A 22,162-nucleotide genomic window follows, 5' to 3' on the forward strand; every position below is an offset into this window, starting at 1 on the left:
GAAAGTTACATTCCTATTTTGCCCATTATTTCCCCCATTATGTCCCCACCATTAAAAAAGTAAAAAAATAAAAAATCTTTGAAAACACGGTCATAAATAAAGTCTGAAATTCAAGACATAACGATGCTGATGGTCATCCTTCCTACTTAGAAAGGGCCTTATGAAAACTCCAGAGTTCAGTGCATGCTGTGATAATTCATGTAAGAGTAATTGTAAATATTTTACTGCAACTCACCATGCTAAATCCTCTAGAAGATCCTTGTAGATGAGAAAACTATCCAGTATGTGAAACTCTTCTGTTCTTACCATGTCACTAGCATCGCCGATTATGGCATTAAGTCACTGTTTACTGCATTAGCTATAATCTAATGAGATACTTCCTGTGGCAGATCCACAGCGGGAATAGCTGGACAGATTGTGGAGCTTCTATTATTAGAATCCTCTTATGTCTGACACTGAGCATAAAAGATGGGTTTTGTAGTCCAGAACATTTCTCAGACTCTTAGTTGACAGTAAGTCCTTACAGTTATTATCAGAAAATATAGCCAGGCCTGCACATTCTCATTGATCAGACTTGCAAGTCTATCAGTCATGTTGAGATATGCAAAATCTGTTGACAAAGGAATGATGACTGAGATCCTAAGAATAAAATCCAATGAGAAAATACAATAAATCATTCTATTATCAACGCAAATTTTTCAGAGTCTAGAATTTTCCTCCCAAAGATATTTTGTATGTAGATAGGTTATGTGTAGGCTTACTTTATGCATGGTTTCTGAAACACCCAGGAAATCTTTACCTAATAGACAGACTGCATGAGAATATCAGTATATTCAGTTTTCAGTGGGATGCCAGAATAAATTGATTATGTTACCATAGGGTTCAGCTGAACATACTGTCATGACTGCATGTCATTGCATGGGATACAGAGTCATTTGTTCTCGTCTGGTGCTGATACAAGAGGTATAAGACAGGAAGAGAAGACTATCAGGTAGGCTGTCCCAAGAAATCTGATCATTTCTATTCTTCTAACAAATTTCTATAAGGATAGGATGCAATAGGATAGCAGGGATAGTGCTATTTATTCATGTGAAACATCCCAGATAGGTCCCAAAAGGTCTTGGGCAGTTAGGAAGGCAGCTGTATGGCCTATCTGCATGACAGCAACTCATACAGCTACACGGTGCTAACAAGGTACAGGCAGGTCACTGTATGTGCTCTGACCCAGGGAGAAGCACCCCGTGTATGGTACAGACAGTCTCACCGTCTGCTCCAGTGCTTTTTTCTTGGAGACCTCCTGCCCACATTCAGGGCAGCTGTCAGGGCTTGGCCTGTCCTGAAGGAACCAGGACTAAGGAGATGCAGCTCTGGGCTTCAAACTTGTGAAGAGGAGGTGATGACCTAGTGAAACTGGGCTAGGAAGTGTGAAGAAATAAATGGCTGAGAAAAACAGTTTTGAAAGGAAGAAAATAGCATAGTAAAGAAATTCAGAAACAATTTGTTGAGATGCTAGATCTGCATTCATGCAGTGGGCCTGCTGCACTGCGTGCTTGTGTCAGCACAAGGTGTAGGGGTCAGTGGGCAGCTCGCACTGCAGTCACTCTGTAAAACTCTTTCCTGTATGTTGGTGTTAAATGAGTGGGCCAGGCTCCCTCATATCCCAGCTTCATCAAGAGCCGTGGAGATCATCTGGTAGACTCAGGGTGGCTCTGGCTTGTGCCTGTGCCCAGAATAGGCTTATTCGGAGGAAGAGGAGTGGGCACATCTGTCTCAGAGGTGCCCTGTGATCCTAGAATGCAGGTTAGGAGCAACGTGTCACTGACCGAAATGAACCAGAGCTCTCCAGAAGAGCTCAAAGGTCACAACAAGCTAATCCCCACGTCTGTCACTGACCATGAAAGATGAGTGCCAGCTCTGTTTGTTAACAGAACAGCCCATCCAACAGCTCAATAGGAGCAGGCAGCAATATGCGCATGCTGCAGTCCAAGGAGGAGGCTAACAGGCTAGCTACAGAGCAGGAATTGAATCACAGCACTGTTACAATTCTTTAATTGATATTTCAAGGATAGAGCCAAAATGAGAGCTGCAGTATTTCAGAAAGTACTTTATGTTTTAGGTGTTGATACTGCTCTGTTGAAAACTGTAGCAAGAAATATATACACTTGCTTGTCCGAAGGTTGTCCTGAGAAGTCCTCACAGAAAGCTCAGGGCCAGGAAGGAGCCATTTCTGAACTGATGGCTCTCTAATGCCCAACCTCACTCACAACCTTCCATTTCCTGAAGGCTGAAATCCTGCACAAGGAGATACTTCCAGATTTTTTTTTTTGACCTGTCACATTGTTCGTTTCTTTGCTTGTTTATCATGTGAATGTTCAGCTGATATGTGAATCTAACAGGCATGGTAATCCATTGCCGCTGTTGTATGTATATGGTAAAGGAAACAGAACAAATCAACTTTTGTTTTGTTTTGTTTTGTTTTGTTTTGTTTAAATAAAAAGTCAACATGGCAAGACACTCACTTCTGCTCTGACTGACTCACTCTCAGTTTCAGTTCCAGGAATGCCTAAGAGGGCAGCGTCATCCCCTCCAAAACATTTTTTCTTTTCATATGGGATTATATCAGCAAGCAGCTGCCTCTAAACCATTATTTTTGCCAGACTGTCAGGCTGGCTGTGCCAGCTTCTCCCCGAAAGTATTACAGGGACAGGGTATCCCTACCGAATAAGCCCTGGGGTAGCAGAGCTTTGCAGCTGGGGAGCCCCGAAGGGCAGCGCTGTTGCCAGCTGTGCAGCCTCCAGGGGAGCCGGGGCTGGGCGGAGGGGCCTGATGAGTGCTCCTCTGCTCTCCTCTGCGCACTGCAAATGAGAAATACAGCGGCTAGCTACCATGGAAAATGTGTGTCCTTGCTGGAGCCCTGCAGCGTCACCCTGGCCCGGCTGGAGGGGCATCCCTGCACCCAGGGAGCGGTCTGCGCGCTCCTCCTGGCGGCTCCGCTGCCGAGCCCTCAGCCCCCTGCAGCCTGGCCGGCCCAACAGGCAGCGCGGCGCTGCGCCCAGCCCTCACACCCGGCACTGCTCAGCGTTGTGTGGGGAGTGGGGCAGGTAACAGATCTGAACTAGCTGACATTTTGCAATGTATTTGTACATCATTTATTTATTTATTTATTTATTTATTTATTTTAATTTCAGGCTTGTGAAATATGAGGATTCGATCAAACTCTGAGGTTACAGAGAGCCGGCGGCTGACTTTGAATATTAAGGTTTGTTTTCTTAAAACTGAGCAAGACTCAGTTCTGGTTAGGAAACTCCTGCTGTTTGACTTTGGTGTGCTCCACAGGTCCAGTGGGCACAGACCAATGTTGCAAAACTTTATTCTGAAGAGCAGGCCCGAATCCCTGTTCTGAGGAGCACTTGGCACAGCAGGCAGGCAGGGCTGTACCTGCCTGGCTCTCAGACTGCTTTGAATTGTGTGTGGGGGCAGCCACTGCGGGATCACGGGGGGCTGTGTGCCATAGGTGGACTAGCGCAGCATGGAGATGTGCTGTGCCGCTCTGCATTCCTGCTGCATCCTCTCTGCCAGTACTGGAGTGATGTGATCAGGGAATAAGCGGGCTTTTTACCAGTCAGAATTATTCTCCAGCCTGTCTGTACCTTTCAGACAGCATGCAAGGGGAAGAGAATTGAGGTTGGTGCTCTGTGAGTTTAGCTTATGAATCACTCGTGAACGGAACCTCACTACCGCTAATCTGTTCCAGTACACATGAGAGGTTTTCACCCTAGAGACTTCATTTACTAGCCTGTTGTTGTAGGTTGTTTCATTCAGGAGATATTGGGTGATTGAACTGGTTTTTAAAACAAAGAGTGCTTAATGTTGAGTAATAAGCTGGAAGTCACTCATGTCTGGGGCACAGCTGGCAGTTCTGCCCTGACACTGAAGCTAGAAATTATGACCCTTCCATAGCCTGAAAATCATAAATATTTATTAGCTATATGTGCATATTGGGCTAATGAATAGCATTCCTTGGGGTTATTTAAAAACATCAGTAAACTGAATTTGATACCATTAGGTGAACATTAGTACTTTCCACAGAGGACTTGCACCCTGGGCCACAACTGGTGTTGAGGGTAGGTGGACAGATTCACTGCGGGGCTTTAGTCAATCTGCTTGAAGAAAGTCACTGTGACTTTTAGAAGAGAAAGCAGTGATTACGTTACTTGTTAATATTTGCAAGTCCACTAGACCATTTGCTTTGTGTAAATCTATGTAGCAACTATGCTGGAAAAGTCAAAGTCAACAACTATTGTCAACTATATGAGATTTATTTTTCCCTTTTTTTTCCTTTAGTAAGGAAGACTTTTTAAAATGTATTGTTGGTAACAGCTGTCAATCTCAACCAAGGTATGTAGAGCACTACAGATTTACAGACTTTTTCATAAACAGTTGCTTTCTGAACGCATTTACTATTTAAGTAGTTCAGCCTGATGTCTGAATATAGGAATACTCATCCCAGCCTAAGTGTAATGGAGGCATACACTATTTTCCATTCTTTATATACATTCACTACATCCTTTAGGTGACTAATCATGTCAGGAGAAGTAGATCCTAACATATGATGGCTCTATATTCCCTCTGAGGTGTTACGGCTGCTGAATGATGAAGTTGGCCATAATTTTATGTGATCCTAATACAATTTGAATATTGCATTTGAGCAGGTTTTCCATTCTCATATACCCCAAATTCCTTGTGCTTGACTGAATTCAGTTAAGTCCCATTATTTGTTATTGTCTACGGTACATCTGAATTTTAAAACAAAGGATATAGCCTACTTAATTCCATTGAAATGGAATACAGGCCATGTTGCTGAGGACAAAAGTATCCTACACATAGTATTTGACTTCTGTGTTTAATCTTTGATTCTATCTAATGCAGAAAAAAGACATATTCTTTTCAACCAGGTTAGCTAGTGAATACATTTTATAGTGTTCAGTAAATGGCATTACTGTTCCAAACTCCAAGCTATGGTTTTTCTACTAGACTGCAAGAGACAATGTTTTGTTGTTCTAATTGCTACAATTGGAAAATTTGCAGTTCTATTTCATGACTAAATCAGTGCAGTTCTAACTATTACATAAGCATTTTGTTCTTTGTGTCGTATTAAATTCTTTCAGATAATGGTCTGAAACAAAAATGTTTTAAAGGACTAAGGCAGGGGAGGGAATGCGGATATTGGGTGAGGTGCTTGGCCAGCCCACAGTGTCAGAGGGTAGGACACTGCCTTGGGCTGAATGGCAGATTTGCTGTGCCAGATTCTTGCTGGCAGCATTTCCCTGGCACTGTCTGCTCATTAGGGCTCTGCTTCTATAGCATGCTTAAACACAGGGAAACGTTCATCCCTGTGAATGAACAAAGATAAGCATATGTGCACATTAAAGGTAAGCATGTACTTATGAGCTTTGCTGAATTTGGGATAATAAGAAATTGAATGCATGTGTGTGCAAAGGTATCAGAGAAGCTGTTCCAGGGACCCGGTTACCTTTCTGCCATTAATTATCTTATTTCTGAATGCTTCAGATATTGCTGCTTATTATCCATCCTGCTGACATTTCAGTGTTGCTTTTCCAAGTGCTGCTAAAATGGACAGTTAAGATTCTGGGACACTGCTGTGTGCCAGTGACTGAATTCCATAGCCTCAGGACTGTTGATGCAGAGAGCCCTGCATATGAAGAGGGAAAAATCAAAGTTTTCCTTCTTGTGCACGTGACATTGCCCAGTTCCTCAGGACAACAGAGTGACAGAGAATAAATCTTTCCTTGCAAAGGGAGGATAGTAGACAGATGAGAAGTACATTTAACACTAAAAATGAAGGATGACTCTATTTTCATTTTTGGTCACTTAGGAAAGACACAAAACAAATAGACCTTGGGGGTAAGAGAGACTCAAATTAGAGAATTAACTCTATCAGGATGTTTAACCTCCAGCAGGACTTAGCAGTATTGTTGATGCTATTCTCCTGTAAAGCATATATCGTATACCCAAAGGCTGTGCTCCCAGGCAAGATAATTTCCACCCACCCCATATTTCCAGCTACCCAGTAAGAAAAATCTGCTGTCACTCTTGATAAGAAATTTGCCTTGTAATAGAGAGCTTTGTGATGCAGAGGAGTATATCTGTAGTGTCTACCCCATACCTCAAACCTCATTACTGAACCCAAGATTTAGCCTTAGCATCAATACTGATTTGCTTTTCATTTTTATCAACTTCTTCATTTTTTAACAGTTCACAGAATCACAGAATGGTTTGGGTTGGAAGGGACTTTAAAGACCACCCAGCCCCAACCCCTGCTAAGGACAGGGACAACTTCCACTGGTCCAGGCTGCCCAAATCCCATCCAGCCTGGCCTTGGGCACTGCCAGGCATGGGGCATCCACAGCTTCTCTGGGCAGCCTGGGGCCAGGGCCTCACCACCCTCATGGTGAAGAGTTTCTTCCTAATGTCTAATCTAAATCTACCCTCTTTTAATTTAAGCCTGTTACCTCTTGTCCTGTCACTACACTCCCTGATAAAAGAGTCCCTCCTCAGCTCTCTTGTAGGTCCCCTTTAGGTACTGTCAGGCTGCTGTAAGGTGTCCCCAGGGCCTTCTCTTCTCCTCTGCACACACTCTAACATCTGCTTGAGCTTCATCCTCACTCACAGATTCTTCTAACTATACATTATCCTACAAGTGTACTTAGAGAAAGAAATTGAGTATTAAAGCTGTGCATCACATTTCTCTTTGTTTTTCTACACATACCCTGTCCTGACTTTTAGGGCCATTTGTCAGAAAAGTTACAGTAACAAAATACAGATTGCCTTCAGATTTCCAGCTTGGTATCTCAGCAACTATGGAGCAATCTCAGCTGGAGGCTGCTAACTCAATAAATCACCTGCACCGGTATTGACTTTTGTTGCCTTCTGTCCTGCTCAGTATTTTCCCATTCTGGCTCTGTAAGTTTTGTGAGGTTTTCCTCCAGCATATTCATGTCCAGCAGGCAGATCCAGAGCCTCCTGTTACCATTACGAAGGGCCTTAAATGATGACAGTCGGATGCAGTTTTTTGAAGTGTTTGCTTATTTGTAGGATGCAATCTTCTGAAGCATCTGTTTACTTGTGGGTAGTTTTGCTGTGCTCATCAAATACTTGAAGTCACTACCATAATTCAAACAGGAAGAACAATCTGCAAATAAGAAACCTTTTTATTTGAGCAGCTTTCAAGAATTTCATAACTTCTGAAGGAATTACATAAACCTCCAATGCTGCTGTTAAGCGCTGAGTACCTCATGTATATGTGCTCTGTACAGACAATACTCAGAATGCTCTGTACTTGGATGGCCAGCACCTGTACCCCAAACCCTCTAAACTTCAGATTGCAAAAGACTGCATCAGGTATCAGCCTTTTAACGGTATCAGCAGGTGCCTGTGATCATGTTAGGCTTCATCACATCTTGCTGAATTTTGAGACAGAAGGCTTACAGTAGATACTTTATGTAATTGCAATTCATTGAGTGCTTTTTGGTGCCTGACTTGGACTGAAAATGATACTCTCCCACTTGGAACATTCCTAGTCTGCCAAATGGGAGACTTTTATTTGATGCCAAATAGAACTCTTCATTTTGCAGTAAATATTTTGTTGTAATTCTTGACATAGTTGTTGCCACCAATTTCATGATGTTTCAGTGAGCACTGCAGGCGGAACACTGATCTCCTTGCACTATTAAAAGTAATGAATTTTAACGTAACAGGAATTCCTATCATGGATTGGTTAACAGATATCGGAAAGCTAAAAAAGGCCATGATGCTGTTTTATTGCTTTTAAATATAAAAGGCAATAAAATGCTAATGACACTCTTGCTGTGGTATAGTGTTTTCAGAAATATCAAAACCACCACACAGGAGTTGGAATTTCCTGTAATTAAGCTAGAAACATCTATGCTTGAAGATAACTATGTTCAACGCATTTCAGATCCTACAGGTGTCACACTGGTATATATTAAGAAGTGAAAAAAAAAAAACAAAAAAAAAAACAACTTTATAAATGCATTTCTACAAAAATGTACTCAGAATCAACTTTATTTATAGCTCACACTTTCTTTTTTTTTTTTGCTAAAAATGCATAGTCATTACATATACAGTCGTCAGCATCCAAAAGTGTACAAAGAGTAAATTTTGAACCCCTCCCAACAGAATCAAATAAAATTCACACTTTTTGTTCATTGCATGCACAGACCCTTTAATGTGATACCTCATACTTAAGCGTGCTTGAATCTCTATCAGACAGAAAAAAATGACTTGCTATAAACTGTTTATTCATACTAGTAGCCCCCAGCTACAAGCACAAATCTTTAGGCATTCACACAAAACAGTGAAGCACTACTTCAGAATCCTCCATGTTCTTGAGTATGGTCAGCCAGGAAGCACTTGTCCTGAAAGCAGAAGTCTGCTGGTGTTTCCTTACAGGCAACTTTGAGTAAAAGCTTGCTTCCTCTGCCTCAGTCATTAATTTATTACTGAATTCAGTGGAATGAAACAGCATTTGTCCAAGGAAGTTGTGAAAATAATTTATTCCACACCCAGCTCCAAAACATTAAACATCTTGAATGGAGGTCTGTATCTTTCACTGCATGTGACAGTTCCTCAGCATCTTACATCTCACCTGAGAAGAGGCTACATTCTCAGATGTAACTTGGGTGTTGGTTGTGTAGCCCTGACTTACAGGTGTGTTAGAGAAGCTGGGAATATGTTTGGATAGGGTGAACTTCTAATGCTTAGAGGCTTTGACTTAATGAATCACTTGAATCCGTTGATAACTTAGTTGGGGTTGTTTTTTTGTTTGTTTGGTTTTGTTTGGGGGGGTTGGTTGTGTTTTTTTTTTTTTGTTTGTTTGTTTTTTTGTCTTTTTATTTTTGGTCTCCAGTACTGTTGCCAGTTAGAAAAGCTCTTAAAAACACTGCCCTCTACTCAATGGTGCTGTTTGTTTCAGTCCCTCCAGGAGAAGGGCAGCATGGGTTACCAGGATGGTTAGTCAGGGCTCCATGGCAAAGGAAGAATACACATAAGTGATAAGAGGACCTAAGTTCAGTTTTCTCTCAAGAACAGAATTTTTTCTATGTTGTTGTTTTTGGGAATCAGGAGGAGGAAAGAGAAAGTTATCTTTCTGATCAATGTAAGTTTATGTTCCCGAATGATTATGCATATTGACTTACATGCTTGATTTACTTAAGGTCTTTTTACTCTGTTAAGAAGTAGCTTGAAGTTGACTGAAATTCCCAATGGTAGTTGAGACACAATCCTAGTCTTACAGACAGTGTAAGACAGGGAAATCTCACTCCATTGTTTCGCAGTAACTGGAGTACAACCCCTGGCTAAAAGAACAACAAGGCGTCATGTCAGGGTTATGATGCCCTTCAGTATGAACAAGTCATCAGTGAGAATTTCTGAAGAGAAAAGTACTTAACTCGTGTATATTTTCTTGCTACTCCTGACCCTTATGCATTTAGTCAGTCTGCTTACTACCGCTTCAAGTCATGATTGCCGCTGCCTGAAGCCAGTGGAAATTTTGCCACTGACTCCAAAGGACACAGGGTATGAACTTCCTAGGAGCGTAACAGTGATGGGGGTTTGTCCCAAGAGTTCATGATCTAGTAACGTTCATGTTCATTGAAAATATGACATTCTCTCTGTTGGAGTTCAGCAATATTTCTTCTTAGCACCTAGGAGGGTCTTTGCATTTTTAAGTGCTTTACAAACATTAGCTAGTCTTCAGAGCAACCGTGCGAGGTAGTTAAATATATTTTCCCCATCTTACAGATGTGGAAACTGAGACACTGAGGGCCACATTCAACCCTGGTACAATTCCAGTGATTTACATGAATTAGATTCATTCAGAATGAACACAGTTGAAATAACTTGCCCTAGCTCACAGAACAGGTAGGTAGTGGCAAAGCAGGGATGAGAACACAGGAGTTCTTACTCCTCAGCTTGTTACAGGCCACTTGGTCATTTTTACTCTCATAGACAAAGAAAGACAGCATAATCTGGGCAATTACTCTAGGTATGACTTGCTTCTGTAAGGCATGTGGATGGTAATCAACTGAGTAAGTGCAATAATACTTTATGAATGTGCTGCCTCAGAGAGTTTACTTAAACACAGAGTAAAACTTTCAGACTGTCATTTTCTGCTGGGGCACTGTTGACAAAAACATCATACAGTAGCTGGATTCAGCAAATAAATAATAAACATGACACTCGAACAACTAAGCAAAGCTATCAGTTTAGTAAAAAAACAACATGTTTGTACTTCTAACTGCTAAATTTCTACAAGTGCAGCATGCAGATGAAAACTTTCCCTTTGTTTCCAGACTGCAGACTCCAGTCGTGCCAATGAAGCAGCTCACGGCTGTGCAGGTGTCCTGGATAGTGACATTCAAATGAATACATTGCAGAAGAAGAAACGGTGTTCCACCACATAACATGGGATAATTACTACAGACCAGGTATAGTATATCTATCTTACACAAAGATGTGCTTGAAGCTTACAGGTTACTCTCAAGTGCCCAGAAGCTGGGCTTATTCAGTATGTGCCAGTGTGTAGACTGCAATTCTAGGCACATGCTATGTGCAAAGGGGAGCGTCCATGTCACCAGCATCACCAGCACTCTGGGAACTGGCCCCATCAACAGTCTGTTCACATTGCCACAAGTCTGTCAGTCTGAAGGTCCGTGTCGGCCAAAGAAAGAAAAACACGCGTTTTCAGGCCATTCCCATGTGCTCCACCCTGGCCCTCATCCCCACACAGGCTCTACCACAAAAGCCCTGAAAAGCCTTTTTGGTTTTAAAGATGAGCTGTGGAGTCCTCTGCTCCCTAACCACAGTGCAGACCTTATGGCAAGTACCCAGGCAATAAAAATAATATGACAAGTACTTACGCAAAAAGAGTTTGTTTTCTAGGATGTCCTTATGCATGTAGTGTGCGGGTCAGACCTCCTGTCTGAGCTCTGGACATGCTTAGGGACATTCAGCCATGTGTGTTTTCAAATCCAAAAGAGATCCTGCTCCCTGACAAGCCACACAAGTGCTGACATTCACTTCTACAAGAGCAAATTCAAGCACTATAATTATAGATGTCTTGTTCCACTTTTAACCTCTTTAACTCAGTTTTGTTCTGTCTATGTTCATGGAGATTTGCTACTGAACATGGCAAATGGAGCAATTATCTACATAATGTGTCCTTTACTGAATAAATACACACTCAAGTAGCATTTCCCTATATATTCTCCACACTCCTTGTAACTTTTAATTTGTAGACGCATTTTAAACAGACAAACAAACAAACATACATTAATTAGAACTCTAAAAAATTGATCACATCTCCCTCCACTCATTCACTCCTGATACATACAGTCTGACTACAGTGGCTCAGAGAGGAGTACTTGCAATCAGCATGTACAAATAGTTCCACAAAGTGCTCAGGCTCACGCACGTGCCTCGACATTTTGCCAACAGAAATGTTTTGAATGAAGCAATATTCTTAATCTCAGATCCAGGTGCCAAACCTGCAGTGGGACTGGGGCTCACGGGCAACTCTTGTAACAGCAATAAGATTCCAGTAAAATTGCAGTTGGTTGCAATCCAACCTTTATACTGTTATCTGTAGTTGAGATATATATAGACGACCCTATGTGGCCTAACCGAAAATATCAAATGTATTTTTACAAGTTAGCAACAGCCTTCTTTGACATTGCCTCTTGAGATGTCCTCTACATTGTGGCTGACAAGCACAAATATAATTCATTATACAGTATGCTTTAAAGGCCTTTTTTTACATTTGTTTTTTAATGTTGCTTGTTTCTGAGCTGTCTTCTAGTTCTGAAATTTGCTGTCTCTGTCCTTTTTAATTCCTTTCTTAGTTTTTAATTGCTGGTCGGACATTCTAGTGGCATCTCCCAGGCAAGGCATTTCTAAATAATTAGTTTTGAAACTTGGATGAGTCATTGGGCTCTGACTATTATGTCTCTATTATTTTAACTTGAATACACTATATCTCAGGTTTTGGCCTCTTTATGAAGTCGTGGAAATTCATAGCATGACATGGTTGCAAGTCTTGATCCACTCGCTTTCTGGTGTGAGTTTCCAGTCTTTTGGTTGCCCTTTTTTTTTTTTTTTTTTTTCACAATATAAAAAACATTTCAAAGCATGACAGTGATGTGAACCAACCTCTTCTCCTATGGTGCAGATCATTTTCTGCTTTACTGGCAGATAAATAAAGCAATGCCATAATTTTGATAAAAGTTACTGTAAATATATAAAGCTAAAACTACTTCACGTAGTTTGCATTTTCTTTCAGTGCAAGCTGGCATATGAAAACAGCACAGACAGCCAAACAGGGGCATGCCATTTTTTATGGACCACCAGTGATAACTCACAGGTGCACAACTTGCACGCTGCTTCTGACAATTCTATCCAAATCTCTTTACAAGACCGTATGTCACCCCACCACAAATTATTAGCAGAATGGTGGCTGGCAAAAGATACATATTTTTCCAAGGCCATTCTCATTTTTCACTGAGAATCTAAAGTATCCAATCCACTATCATTAAAATGGGTTGAGATAAAAGAGAAAATGAAGCAAACCTGTATTTTCTTTTAGTTTATACACTTGCATAGGGAAAGTCTGACATTGGTACAGGACACGCCAATTACTGATTTCTGTAATGATTCTGACCTATATTAAGGACATGACCTCATAATCCCTATCTGCAGTCCTTCCTATATTCCTGTTATAAACAAAAGGGGCTTTGTCATACAGAAAACTCTGGGACTGGACTCAAAACGTATACTTGGGAGTTCGGATGTCATGTCCATGAAAATGGGAAAGATATAAGCAGACACGTATTTCTGCAAAATAGGTAAAGAGGCTGAGTTAAAGAACCACTATGCTGTTTGTGTGGTATGACATCAGCGTTTCCCAAGGAAGTACCACCCTTCTTTTTGAAAATGGGGTATACAAGCGATTTCTCACCTGAACTTCAAGTTGTAATCCCCTGGTGTAATATTACTTGTTCTGTCAGACAGAATCAAAATGCATGTTTGAATTCTGCATATAATTTAGAAAAAAAATCTCTTTATATGAAGAGTAGGTTAAATCTGATCTGCAATTAGCTGTTTGTTGTGTGAGAAAGATAATACCTGGACTGGAAATATCTCATAGTTCTTCACTTTGAAATCCACCAAAGCTAATGAATGAGGACTTCAAAACACCCAGCTGTAGCCACAACTAATCAGAATAGGATAAAGCAGGGAATGATGTTAAAGTGCCCATATCCAGTACTTGTAGGTCCTGAACTCATACTCAGCAGTACCATATTCTGCAACTAGTTTTAGGATGGTAAATTTGACAGAGTGCTCTAATTAAAGAGCAGAAGAAACCAGTTCCATGTAATTCTTTAAAAGATCCAGAATGAGATCTCATGCATCAGTTACTCTCTTTACATCCACAGAACTCCCACCGAGCTTGGCAGGGCCTTATAGGAAGTCTGGCATCTGACTTTGACTCTAAAGGGCTGATTTTGGGGTGATTTACCAGGGAAGATAAAAGGGTCCCCTAGCAATCCCCCCTTAATGGGACAGATGTTCCTGATACACTGAGGGAAGAGCCGTGCCATTATGCAGTGCCTTTCTCCTCCCCCCTGCCTCCACTCCAAAGTAGTTTGACCCCTTTCTGGTTCAGTTATTTTACATATCCCTGTATTTTATTTCAGAATCCTAGTGGTTACACAAACCACTCAAGCTTCACTGCCTGTCTAATTAAAGTCTCTCCATCAACTGGTAATTCTGTAATAATTCACAGCTGGTTTTGCTCTCTCTATTAAATCCGTTATGTTCCCTGGCTGAAAAGGCTGCAAGACCTTAAAACGTATTGATAGCTATTAATTTGTTTGCATTTAAAATCCAGTATGTGGCTACAAAGGCCTGTTACAGTATCACAGAGGAAAATAAATGTCAGTGCATAATCAGCTAGAAAATTTCACACAGGAGTTGATTAAAAGTCTATAAGTAATCATTGCACAAGTGTGTCTTCAGAAGTATATATATACACAAATATATATGTAGCTAATAAATAAATAGCTATATATATAAACGTATGTGTATATACATAGCTAGTTTAAACTGAATTGTTATGAAACTAGTAAGTGGCATTCTCAGTTCATGCATTCTTCCTAGTAGCAGAACTAAATTATTTCAGCTTATACTCTAAGCAGCAACATACCAGTAAGCGTTTGCTTGCTTCCCCTGGTAACATAGTAGTTTAACGAGCATGAGTATTTCCACCATGGTAATTTTCTCTAGCAACCTTCTATAAAAGGGACCTGGCTCTTCTACAGGCGTTTCTCCCAGGTTTCACGGCATCTTGAAGACACGCTTGGGCCATTCTGTGGGTTGCCAGTCTGAAGGTCACCAGCTAAAGGGTCTCCAGCCCCAGAGTTGCAGGTAGGGTGGTCACTGGCATGATCAGTCCTGCTTGCAGAGGTCTGCGACATTGAGGAACCTCCTGACCACCACAGCCAGGCAGAGCGTCAGCAGCAGCATATACCCCACGGTGCCCAAGTAGGTGGGAGCGGCTGGGGATGCCTTGAGGAACTCGGCCAGCCCATCCTCCACATAGTGCACCTGGTCGTAGATGCTGAGGAAGGTGAAGATGTGGAAAAGCTGGTGGCTGTGCCCCACGATGTCGAAAAGCCCCGGCTGGATCCGCTCAGGGATTTTGCTGACGTTGAAGAAGGCGGCCACCAGCAGCCAGCAGTAGCGCCGGTAGAAGTAGATGAAGAGCGTAGGGTTGCGGGTGCGGAGGTCGAAGAGGAGGCTCTCCAGCATGATGGGGCAGGCCATGCTCAGTGGCATGGCGAAGACAAAGGTGCGCACGGCGAAGGGGTAGGCGCAGCAGGCGGCGCGGCTGCGGCAGCAGGCGGCTGTGCAGCCCACGGCCAGCGCCAGGGCCACGGGCAGCACCAGGGCGCGGTAGGCCGCGATGGGCAGGCTGCAGTCCAGCTGCCAGCCCAGTTGCTGCTGCACGTAGCGGCTCATGGCGCCAGCGTCCAGCAGGCTCAGGCCTGGCAGCAGGTAGTAGGAGTAGGCCACGGTGCTGGCGAAGCCGTAGTAGCTGATGGAGGCGTAGTCCAGGTAGAAGAAGGCGGCGCGGAGGCGCGGGGAGAGGCAGCTGAAGAGGTGGGCCGTGCAGCTCATGGCGAAGGTGAGCAGCACCCCCGAGGCATAGCACCAGAGGGGCAGCAGGGCTGGGTGGTGGAAGGGCACGTCCCCGGCGCCCCGCAGCAGCAGCAGCCGCCCGAAGCGGCTGAGGAAGAGCAGCAGTGGGATGAAGTGGGTCCAGAAGTTGAGCGTCTCGTTGGTGGGCTGCAGCACCGAGGCCAGGCACTCCTGCGCCGAGCAGTGCAGCCGCCGGTACCCCGAGAGGATGAAGCACTCCACGAAGTCCTCGGGCACCTCGTCCCACCGCAGCAGGGCGGCGGGGCGGCCGGGCGGCGGCGCCCCCTCTTCCTCCTCCTCCTTGGCCCCGTCTCCGGCCGGCATGCTGTCCCCGCTGCCCCCGCCGGCCCCGGGCCCCCCGGCCGCCCCCTGCCCGCTCCCCGCCGCTCCCCGCCGCCGCCTCCCGGGCGAGGCGGAGCCGCCGCTCCCGCAGCCGCCGGCGGAGGAGCCGCGGTGGCTCTGCGCTTCTCCTCCTCCTCCTCCTCCTCCTCCTCCGCCGCCGCCGCCGCCCCCGGCAGCATCACTCATCGCAGCGCGGGCAGTGGCGGCCCCGCTGCGGCTCCTCCCGCCCCGCCGCCCCGCATCGCCGTAACCGGAGCCCGGCGGCGCAGCCAGCCCTGCCGGGGAGCCGCCCGAGGGGCCCCCGCCGCCCCGGCTTCGGTTTCCCGGCGAGGGAGGCGCCGGACACCCGAGCCGCGGTTAATGATTGATGCCGTGCGGCCGCAGAGCGCCTGGCCCGGCGGGGGGGCGGCCTCAAAGCCCCTGAGGAGCCCCCCGGCCCCCCCCCGGCCGTGCCCGGCCCCGCTCCGCAGCTCGGGGTGCGGGGCGCAGGCGGGCGGTGGCCGCGGTGCTGCATCGCGCCCGCCGGGCCAGCCGGGGACAAAGGCAGGGCAGGAGGCGGCAGCGGGAGCGGGGGGAGCCCGCCCAGCGGGCACGGCACAGCGGGGAAATGCCCCGGGCTGGGGGCAGCTGGCGAACGGGGGGATTTCGGCAGGGTGCGCTTGGAGGGGGCTGGCCGAGAGCGGGTGCCTCGGTGACACCGTGTCATGCAGGGAACGGAGAAGTTATTTTAGGCCAACCGTGCACGGCCCAGGCTGCAAAGGGTGCGTGTGGCACTGGCGCAGCCGGCACCCACCTTATCTCTGCGCTCCAAGCGGTGCGCTTCGTGGGGAGACTGGAGCAGGCTGACAGTAGCTGCTCTGAGTTGATCCGTAGACAAATCCTACATTTATCAGCTTTCAGTTATGCAAGCCGCACGGTTACATAATGCGAGTATAAAAATACAGGGGAAAACACTGGAAGCGCATTAGTGTACGGTAACGAGTTATAGAGTAGGATCATTAAGGTCGGAAAAGCCCTCCCATGTCAACTGGTCCAACAGCACCCTACCACCGCTACGCCATGTCCCCAGGCACCATGCCCAGCCTTTCCCTGAACACCCCCAGGGATGGGGACTCCACCGCTTCCCTGGGCAACCCAGAGCCTGACTGCTCCTTCTGGTTGGAAGTAAAGAGGAGTTGGAAGTAAAGGAGGTAGCACAGAAAGTTAAGTATCTTGCAGGCTCAGGTAGGAGTCAGAGGATGGGATTGTCGTCTGCTGTTTCAGTGTATTTCCTTTTCGTTTGCTTTCAGTACTTGTGGATGGTCTTGAATATAGCGGTGTAATTAGGACACTGTACTAAGATTTTTATAAAAATCCTTTATTCAATAGTAAATCATGACAATATGCAAAATCTTGTGAACATACAGGTGACCACAAATATGTTTATAAAAAACAGTACAAAGGAAGTAGTAAAAATGTGTTACTGAAAGTGATTTTCAGTGCATATTTCATTACAGAATAAACATTGATTTTACAGACCTGCCAAAAGTAGGGCAGACTGATGACACCACTTAAAATCTTTATAAAAATTACACAGAAGTCCTGCCAGAAAAACAAACACAACTGAACAGTGCTGAGAAGTTAACGGGAGGAGTAAAATATTAAACTAAGGGACCTGTTCGGTAGATAATGGGCCCGATGTGTTCAGATGTCCTTGTATTTTAGGGGCAAGGAGGTGGGCACGTGTGATGGGCAGCACACAGGAACATTCCCACTCGACGCTCCTTGGGGCTAGCAGGGCACCAGTGGCTGTGGGCTCTGCACAGTGTGGGTTAGGGAAAGACTCTTTGGGTTTAAACAAAAACCGCCCAGCCTCTGGTAGGGGCTGATCTGGGGGACCATTGTGTGCTGCAGAGGCCCTGCAGAGGACAAGATGGGCTGGGTGCTGTGCCAAGGCAGCATCACCGCGGATGTCCCTGCTGGTGAGGCAGTTGGCAGGCAGCGAGAAGGCGTTTCCTACCCTGCTCTGTTCCCACTGCACCGCGGCTACAGGTTCTCAGCTCCGGGGCTCTGGTGATCATTTCACCCGAGTCCCAAGTACTGCTTTCATTTACAGTGGTGAATGCCATCACGGGCCCTAGGCTGGCAGGTGTGGCTGTGGTCTTCAGCCTCCCTCTTCGGGGTTAGGTAAGGAGAGGTGGGTGGCTGGGAGCAACGTGGCTTTAGAGCTGTGCTACAAAGCCTGTTGGAAAACCACCAGCAGCTGCTGCAACAGATGGTGCCTACACACCAACAGCATCCACGCTGGTGGGGACTGCTGGCCTGGCAGCAGGGCTCATTCAGCACTTTCTGGCTTTCCTGCAACCACCAGACTCCCATAGGTGAGGGAGGCATGTAGCCCTCTTGCCTCAGGGAGTACTGGGGTATCTCCTGGCTTCCTTTCTTTTTCTTTCCTTTCTTTTTGCAAGAAACACCTGCCAGGGCTGTGTTTCTATGGGGAGCGGCCCAGGCTGGGAGCAGCAGGTGGAATTTGCTTGTGGTTAAAGGGTGCCCCAGTCCCGGTGGCCACCTGACTGCCTGGGGATTGGTGATGACTCTCACTGCTTTCACTGCAGTGAAGAGAAGTGTCTGGAAATGTCTCCCTACTACTGTTGTCTTGTAGTGTTTTCAGATGATATTTGTGGGGATGGAGGCTTCCTGTTTTGCAGTGCTGGGGTTGGGGAGGAAGATGCTGAATACAGTGCCTGGGCTCCTTGGAAAGAGGTAAAATGATGCTGTGAACTGATCAGTTCTGCCCTGCTGTGCTAAGCCTGCAGCGGTATCCCCAGGCTGTATCCCTGTGCACCCTAGACTGTGGGCTAAAAGAGAAAAATGTTTTTCAACTGGTGCCTCGCAGGGAAGTAGAGCAGATCACCACCCCGTGCTCCTTGAGAGAGGCCTGGTTAGAGCTGAGAATCACTTGAGAGACTTGAACATGCCAGCCTCTTCTGGAGGAAGAACAGGCTCATGGTAACTATCTAGTTTTGTTTGCTCTGTTCCTGCAGGTATACCACTAACACTGTGTTATATATAAATACAAGCAGTACCACAGATAAATCAGAAGTTTCTTTCCTCTGCCCATATCTGAGGATCCAGCTTTGGCTTGTCCCATGTGCTCAGGTGATGTTGCACGTGTGTGAATGGGCTTTCCTTGTCTGGACAGAAAGGATGCCACGGTGATCTCAGAGCATCTAAAGACCACATAATTTCCTGTAGCTTTAGCAGCTACATTAATGAAACTCATTACCAGCAATCTGGTTCCTTTTTTTTTTTTTTTTTCCCCCAAGGCTGCTGTCTCACAGGAGAGAATGGGCACTGAGGACAGGTTGGGCTTTCATAAAGATGGCTGTATGCATCTTATATAAGAGTTAATTATTCTGCTCCCAAGCCAGCTGGAGTACTGTACTAGGAACCTTACAATTTAAAGCACTTATTACTTCAAAATAGCCTCTTATTTGTATGTAGTCCATCAAGGTTAGTATTACTTGACTATTATGTGGTGAGGAAGGGAAAGTCGAGCATTTGGAGGTCACAGAGAGGAGTCCACATACTGTTGTGTGAGAATAAGCCTCAGTACATTTCTCCAAACCAGAGTTTATATTTAGAAGGGCATGATCAGCATATACCAGGGTTTCTTCTAGCATGTGTAGAGTGTTCTGCAGGCTTTGTCTCAAAATAACCTTTGAGAAGACTTTTAAAACAGTGATGAAAGCACTGTCTATGAGGTAAATAATGGCAGATAGTGTTAATCAGCGCTGGCACGAAGACTCAAAGAAAAAGATATGCCAAAATACCAAATGTGATGTTGTTTCTATATTATACTTTCATTTTATTCACAGTTGACATCCTTTCACAATATATCATTCTGTCTGCAATAGCAAAAGCCCTGTAAGATATTCTGAATTGCTTCAATCATCCCCAATGAAATTATGCCTTTCAGTTAGCTAATTTCCACTTTTGCCCTCTAATATACTCAGCATGCTAGGGAGGAGGTTGTACTTAGCCTTCCTGTTATCCGTTGTTTTTCTGAGTGAGTAAAGAAATTAACTTAAATCTACAAGCAGAGAGCAAGTCCTCTTGTTAACAAGCACTGGTAGTGTTTGGAAGATTTAAGTTGCTTTTGAAGATACACCTTCAGCCTCACTCAATCGGCCCATTCACCATAGCAAACATTGTTCTTTAAGAGTTCTTGCTTGATGTAATCCTTTACCATGAAACCATGAAACTACTCTTATCATAAAATACTCTTGCTTTAATTTCTTTTGCCTTTTCTATATTTTTACCTTTGAGCCAGATTTTACTCAACTCTTTCTTAAAAGGAAATTTTATCTGAGTAAAAACATTTAACCTGTTTGCTCTGGATTTTTATCCTTCTTCACTAAAATCTCTTCAGTAAATCTGAATCTGTTCTGACACCCACCACAGACCCACACTGACCATGGGTGACGATAGAATTTGGCTCTATTAATTTAAAAAGCATAGGTGTTAAAGAAGAGAGGCTCTAGCCTCTCAATGTGTAATGTAGCTCATGACAATGTCTAATGTAGCTCATCTTTGCAGATCATCTTTGCTTCTGGGAGAACATCTGAACAGACACAGTCTCACTAGCATTTAGTTCCATATGACTTTTTTCATCCTTTTTCAAGTGTGTATTGATCTCTTGAAATAATGTCCTGATGAGCAACTTTCTACTGCACCAATTATGAGCTTTTGCAATAATTGAGTAGGCATAGAGCTTTGATCTAGTATTGAAGGGATTAACTTGCCTTTAGCCAGGCTACCACACTATCTTTTTCAGACTGGATAAACAGGAATCCTTGCATCATGTTCTCCTTCTTGGGTAACTAATTAGGGCCAATTATACTTTATAAACATTATTCCTTAATAGATAAGCAAATAAAAGTGAAAATGATACCTGTATTTTCAAGCCTTGGCTATAGTATTATTGCTAAAATAATAAAGGTTAAAAAAGTGAGGTATGGCAAAGGAAACTCACAAAATCGTGGCTGCATAACAATTTTTACTTTAACCACTCTTTCACCAGGAGCTTCTAATTTTCTGTTCTGTTTACCTTCAAGATGAACATTTTCAAGTTTGTTCTTTGAATCACAGAATTTCTAGGTTGGAAGAGACCTCAAGATGATCGAGTCCAACCTCTGACCTAACACTAACAGTCCCCACTAAACCATATCCCTAAGCTCCACATCTAAACGTCTTTTGAAGACTTCCAGGGATGGTGACTCCACCACCTCCCTGGGCAGCCTGTTCCAATGTCTAACAACCCTTTCAGTAAAGAAGTTCTTCCTAAGATCGAACCTAAAACTCCCCTGGTGCAACTTAAGCCCATTCCCCCTCGTCCTGTCACCAGGCACATGGGAGAACAGGCCAACCCCCACCTCGCTACAGCCTCCTTTAAGGTACCTGTAGAGAGCGATAAGGTCGCCCCTGAGCCTCCTTTTCTCCAGGCTGAACAAGCCCAGCTCCTTCAGCCGCTCCTCGTAGGACTTGTTCTCCAGGCCCCTCACCAGCTTCGTCGCCCTTCTCTGGACCCGCTCAAGCACCTCGATGTCCTTCTTGTAGCGAGGGGCCCAAAACTGAACACAGTACTCGAGGTGCGGCCTCACCAGAGCCGAGTACAGGGGGACGATCACCTCCCTAGCCCTGCTGGTCACACTGTTTCTGATACAAGCCAGGATGCCGTTGGCCTTCTTGGCCACCTGAGCACACTGCTGGCTCATATTCAGCCGACTGTCCACCATCACTCCCAGGTCCTTCTCTGCCTGGCAGCTCTCCAACCATTCCTCTCCCAGCCTGTAGCTCTGCTTGGGGTTATTGCGCCCCAGGTGGAGGACCCGGCACTTGGCCTTGTTAAACTTCATGCAGTTGACCTCAGCCCATCGGTGCAGCCTATCCAGATCCTCCTGCAGAGCTTTCCTACCCTCGAGCAGATCGACACATGCGCATAGCTTGGTGTCATCTGCAAACTTACTGAGGGTGCACTCAATCCCCTTGTCCAGATCATTGATGAAGCATCTGTATGCTTTAAAAACTCTAAGCACTGTACAAACTGCAAAAAACACATACCACACATATAAAGAAAATTTATCTAAATGTTGATATTTTTATTTGTTTGTTTGTTTTTTAAAGGTCTTGTTTTTGAAAGATATGGAGCAGATTTTATATTTTTCTGGACAGCAGCGAATCTGAACGTAAGTATTGCAGTGGAATTAGTTTCACTGTGATAAGAATAGCATCTTGGTTATATGTGTATTTCATGTATGTTTTCTGTGATCAAAATCCAGCACTGTCCTACCTACCAGGTGCCTATAGCAAGAGCAAAGAGCAGCCTGTCCTTTGTGAGGACTGCAGGTCTGAAGCCTCACTTGCAAAGTGTGTGGCTAAGGAATGAAGCAACACAGATAAGGCTCCAGCCAGGAGACAGAGCAAGAGCAACAAGCCCAGGCTGTGGGGAACTTCGGAGCCAAGTTGTCCTCTCTCGCCCACC

The 22,162-nt window shown here is 44.9% G+C and overlaps 1 protein-coding gene and 1 long non-coding RNA gene across 2 annotated transcripts; one reads left to right on the forward strand and one right to left on the reverse strand.

Annotated features, from left to right (window-relative positions):
• Positions 1-2,703: 2,703 nt before the first annotated feature.
• On the forward strand, positions 2,704-4,398 carry LOC113844533 (uncharacterized). Its single transcript, XR_003499279.3, has 3 exons — positions 2,704-3,101; positions 3,189-3,259; positions 4,345-4,398. It is a non-coding gene; the product is annotated as an uncharacterized lncRNA (long non-coding RNA).
• A 3,690-nt stretch (positions 4,399-8,088) lies between these two features.
• PAQR9 (progestin and adipoQ receptor family member 9) lies at positions 8,089-15,953 on the reverse strand. The gene has a single exon (XM_013109196.4). The coding sequence runs from the start codon at positions 15,823-15,825 to the stop codon at positions 14,545-14,547; it is 1,281 nt and encodes a 426-aa protein (XP_012964650.4). The 5' UTR covers positions 15,826-15,953; the 3' UTR covers positions 8,089-14,544.
• Between the last annotated feature and the right edge of the window lie 6,209 nt (positions 15,954-22,162).

This window comes from Anas platyrhynchos, chromosome 9 (assembly GCF_047663525.1).
Source record: "Anas platyrhynchos isolate ZD024472 breed Pekin duck chromosome 9, IASCAAS_PekinDuck_T2T, whole genome shotgun sequence".
NCBI classification, from domain to species: domain Eukaryota; kingdom Metazoa; phylum Chordata; class Aves; order Anseriformes; family Anatidae; genus Anas; species Anas platyrhynchos.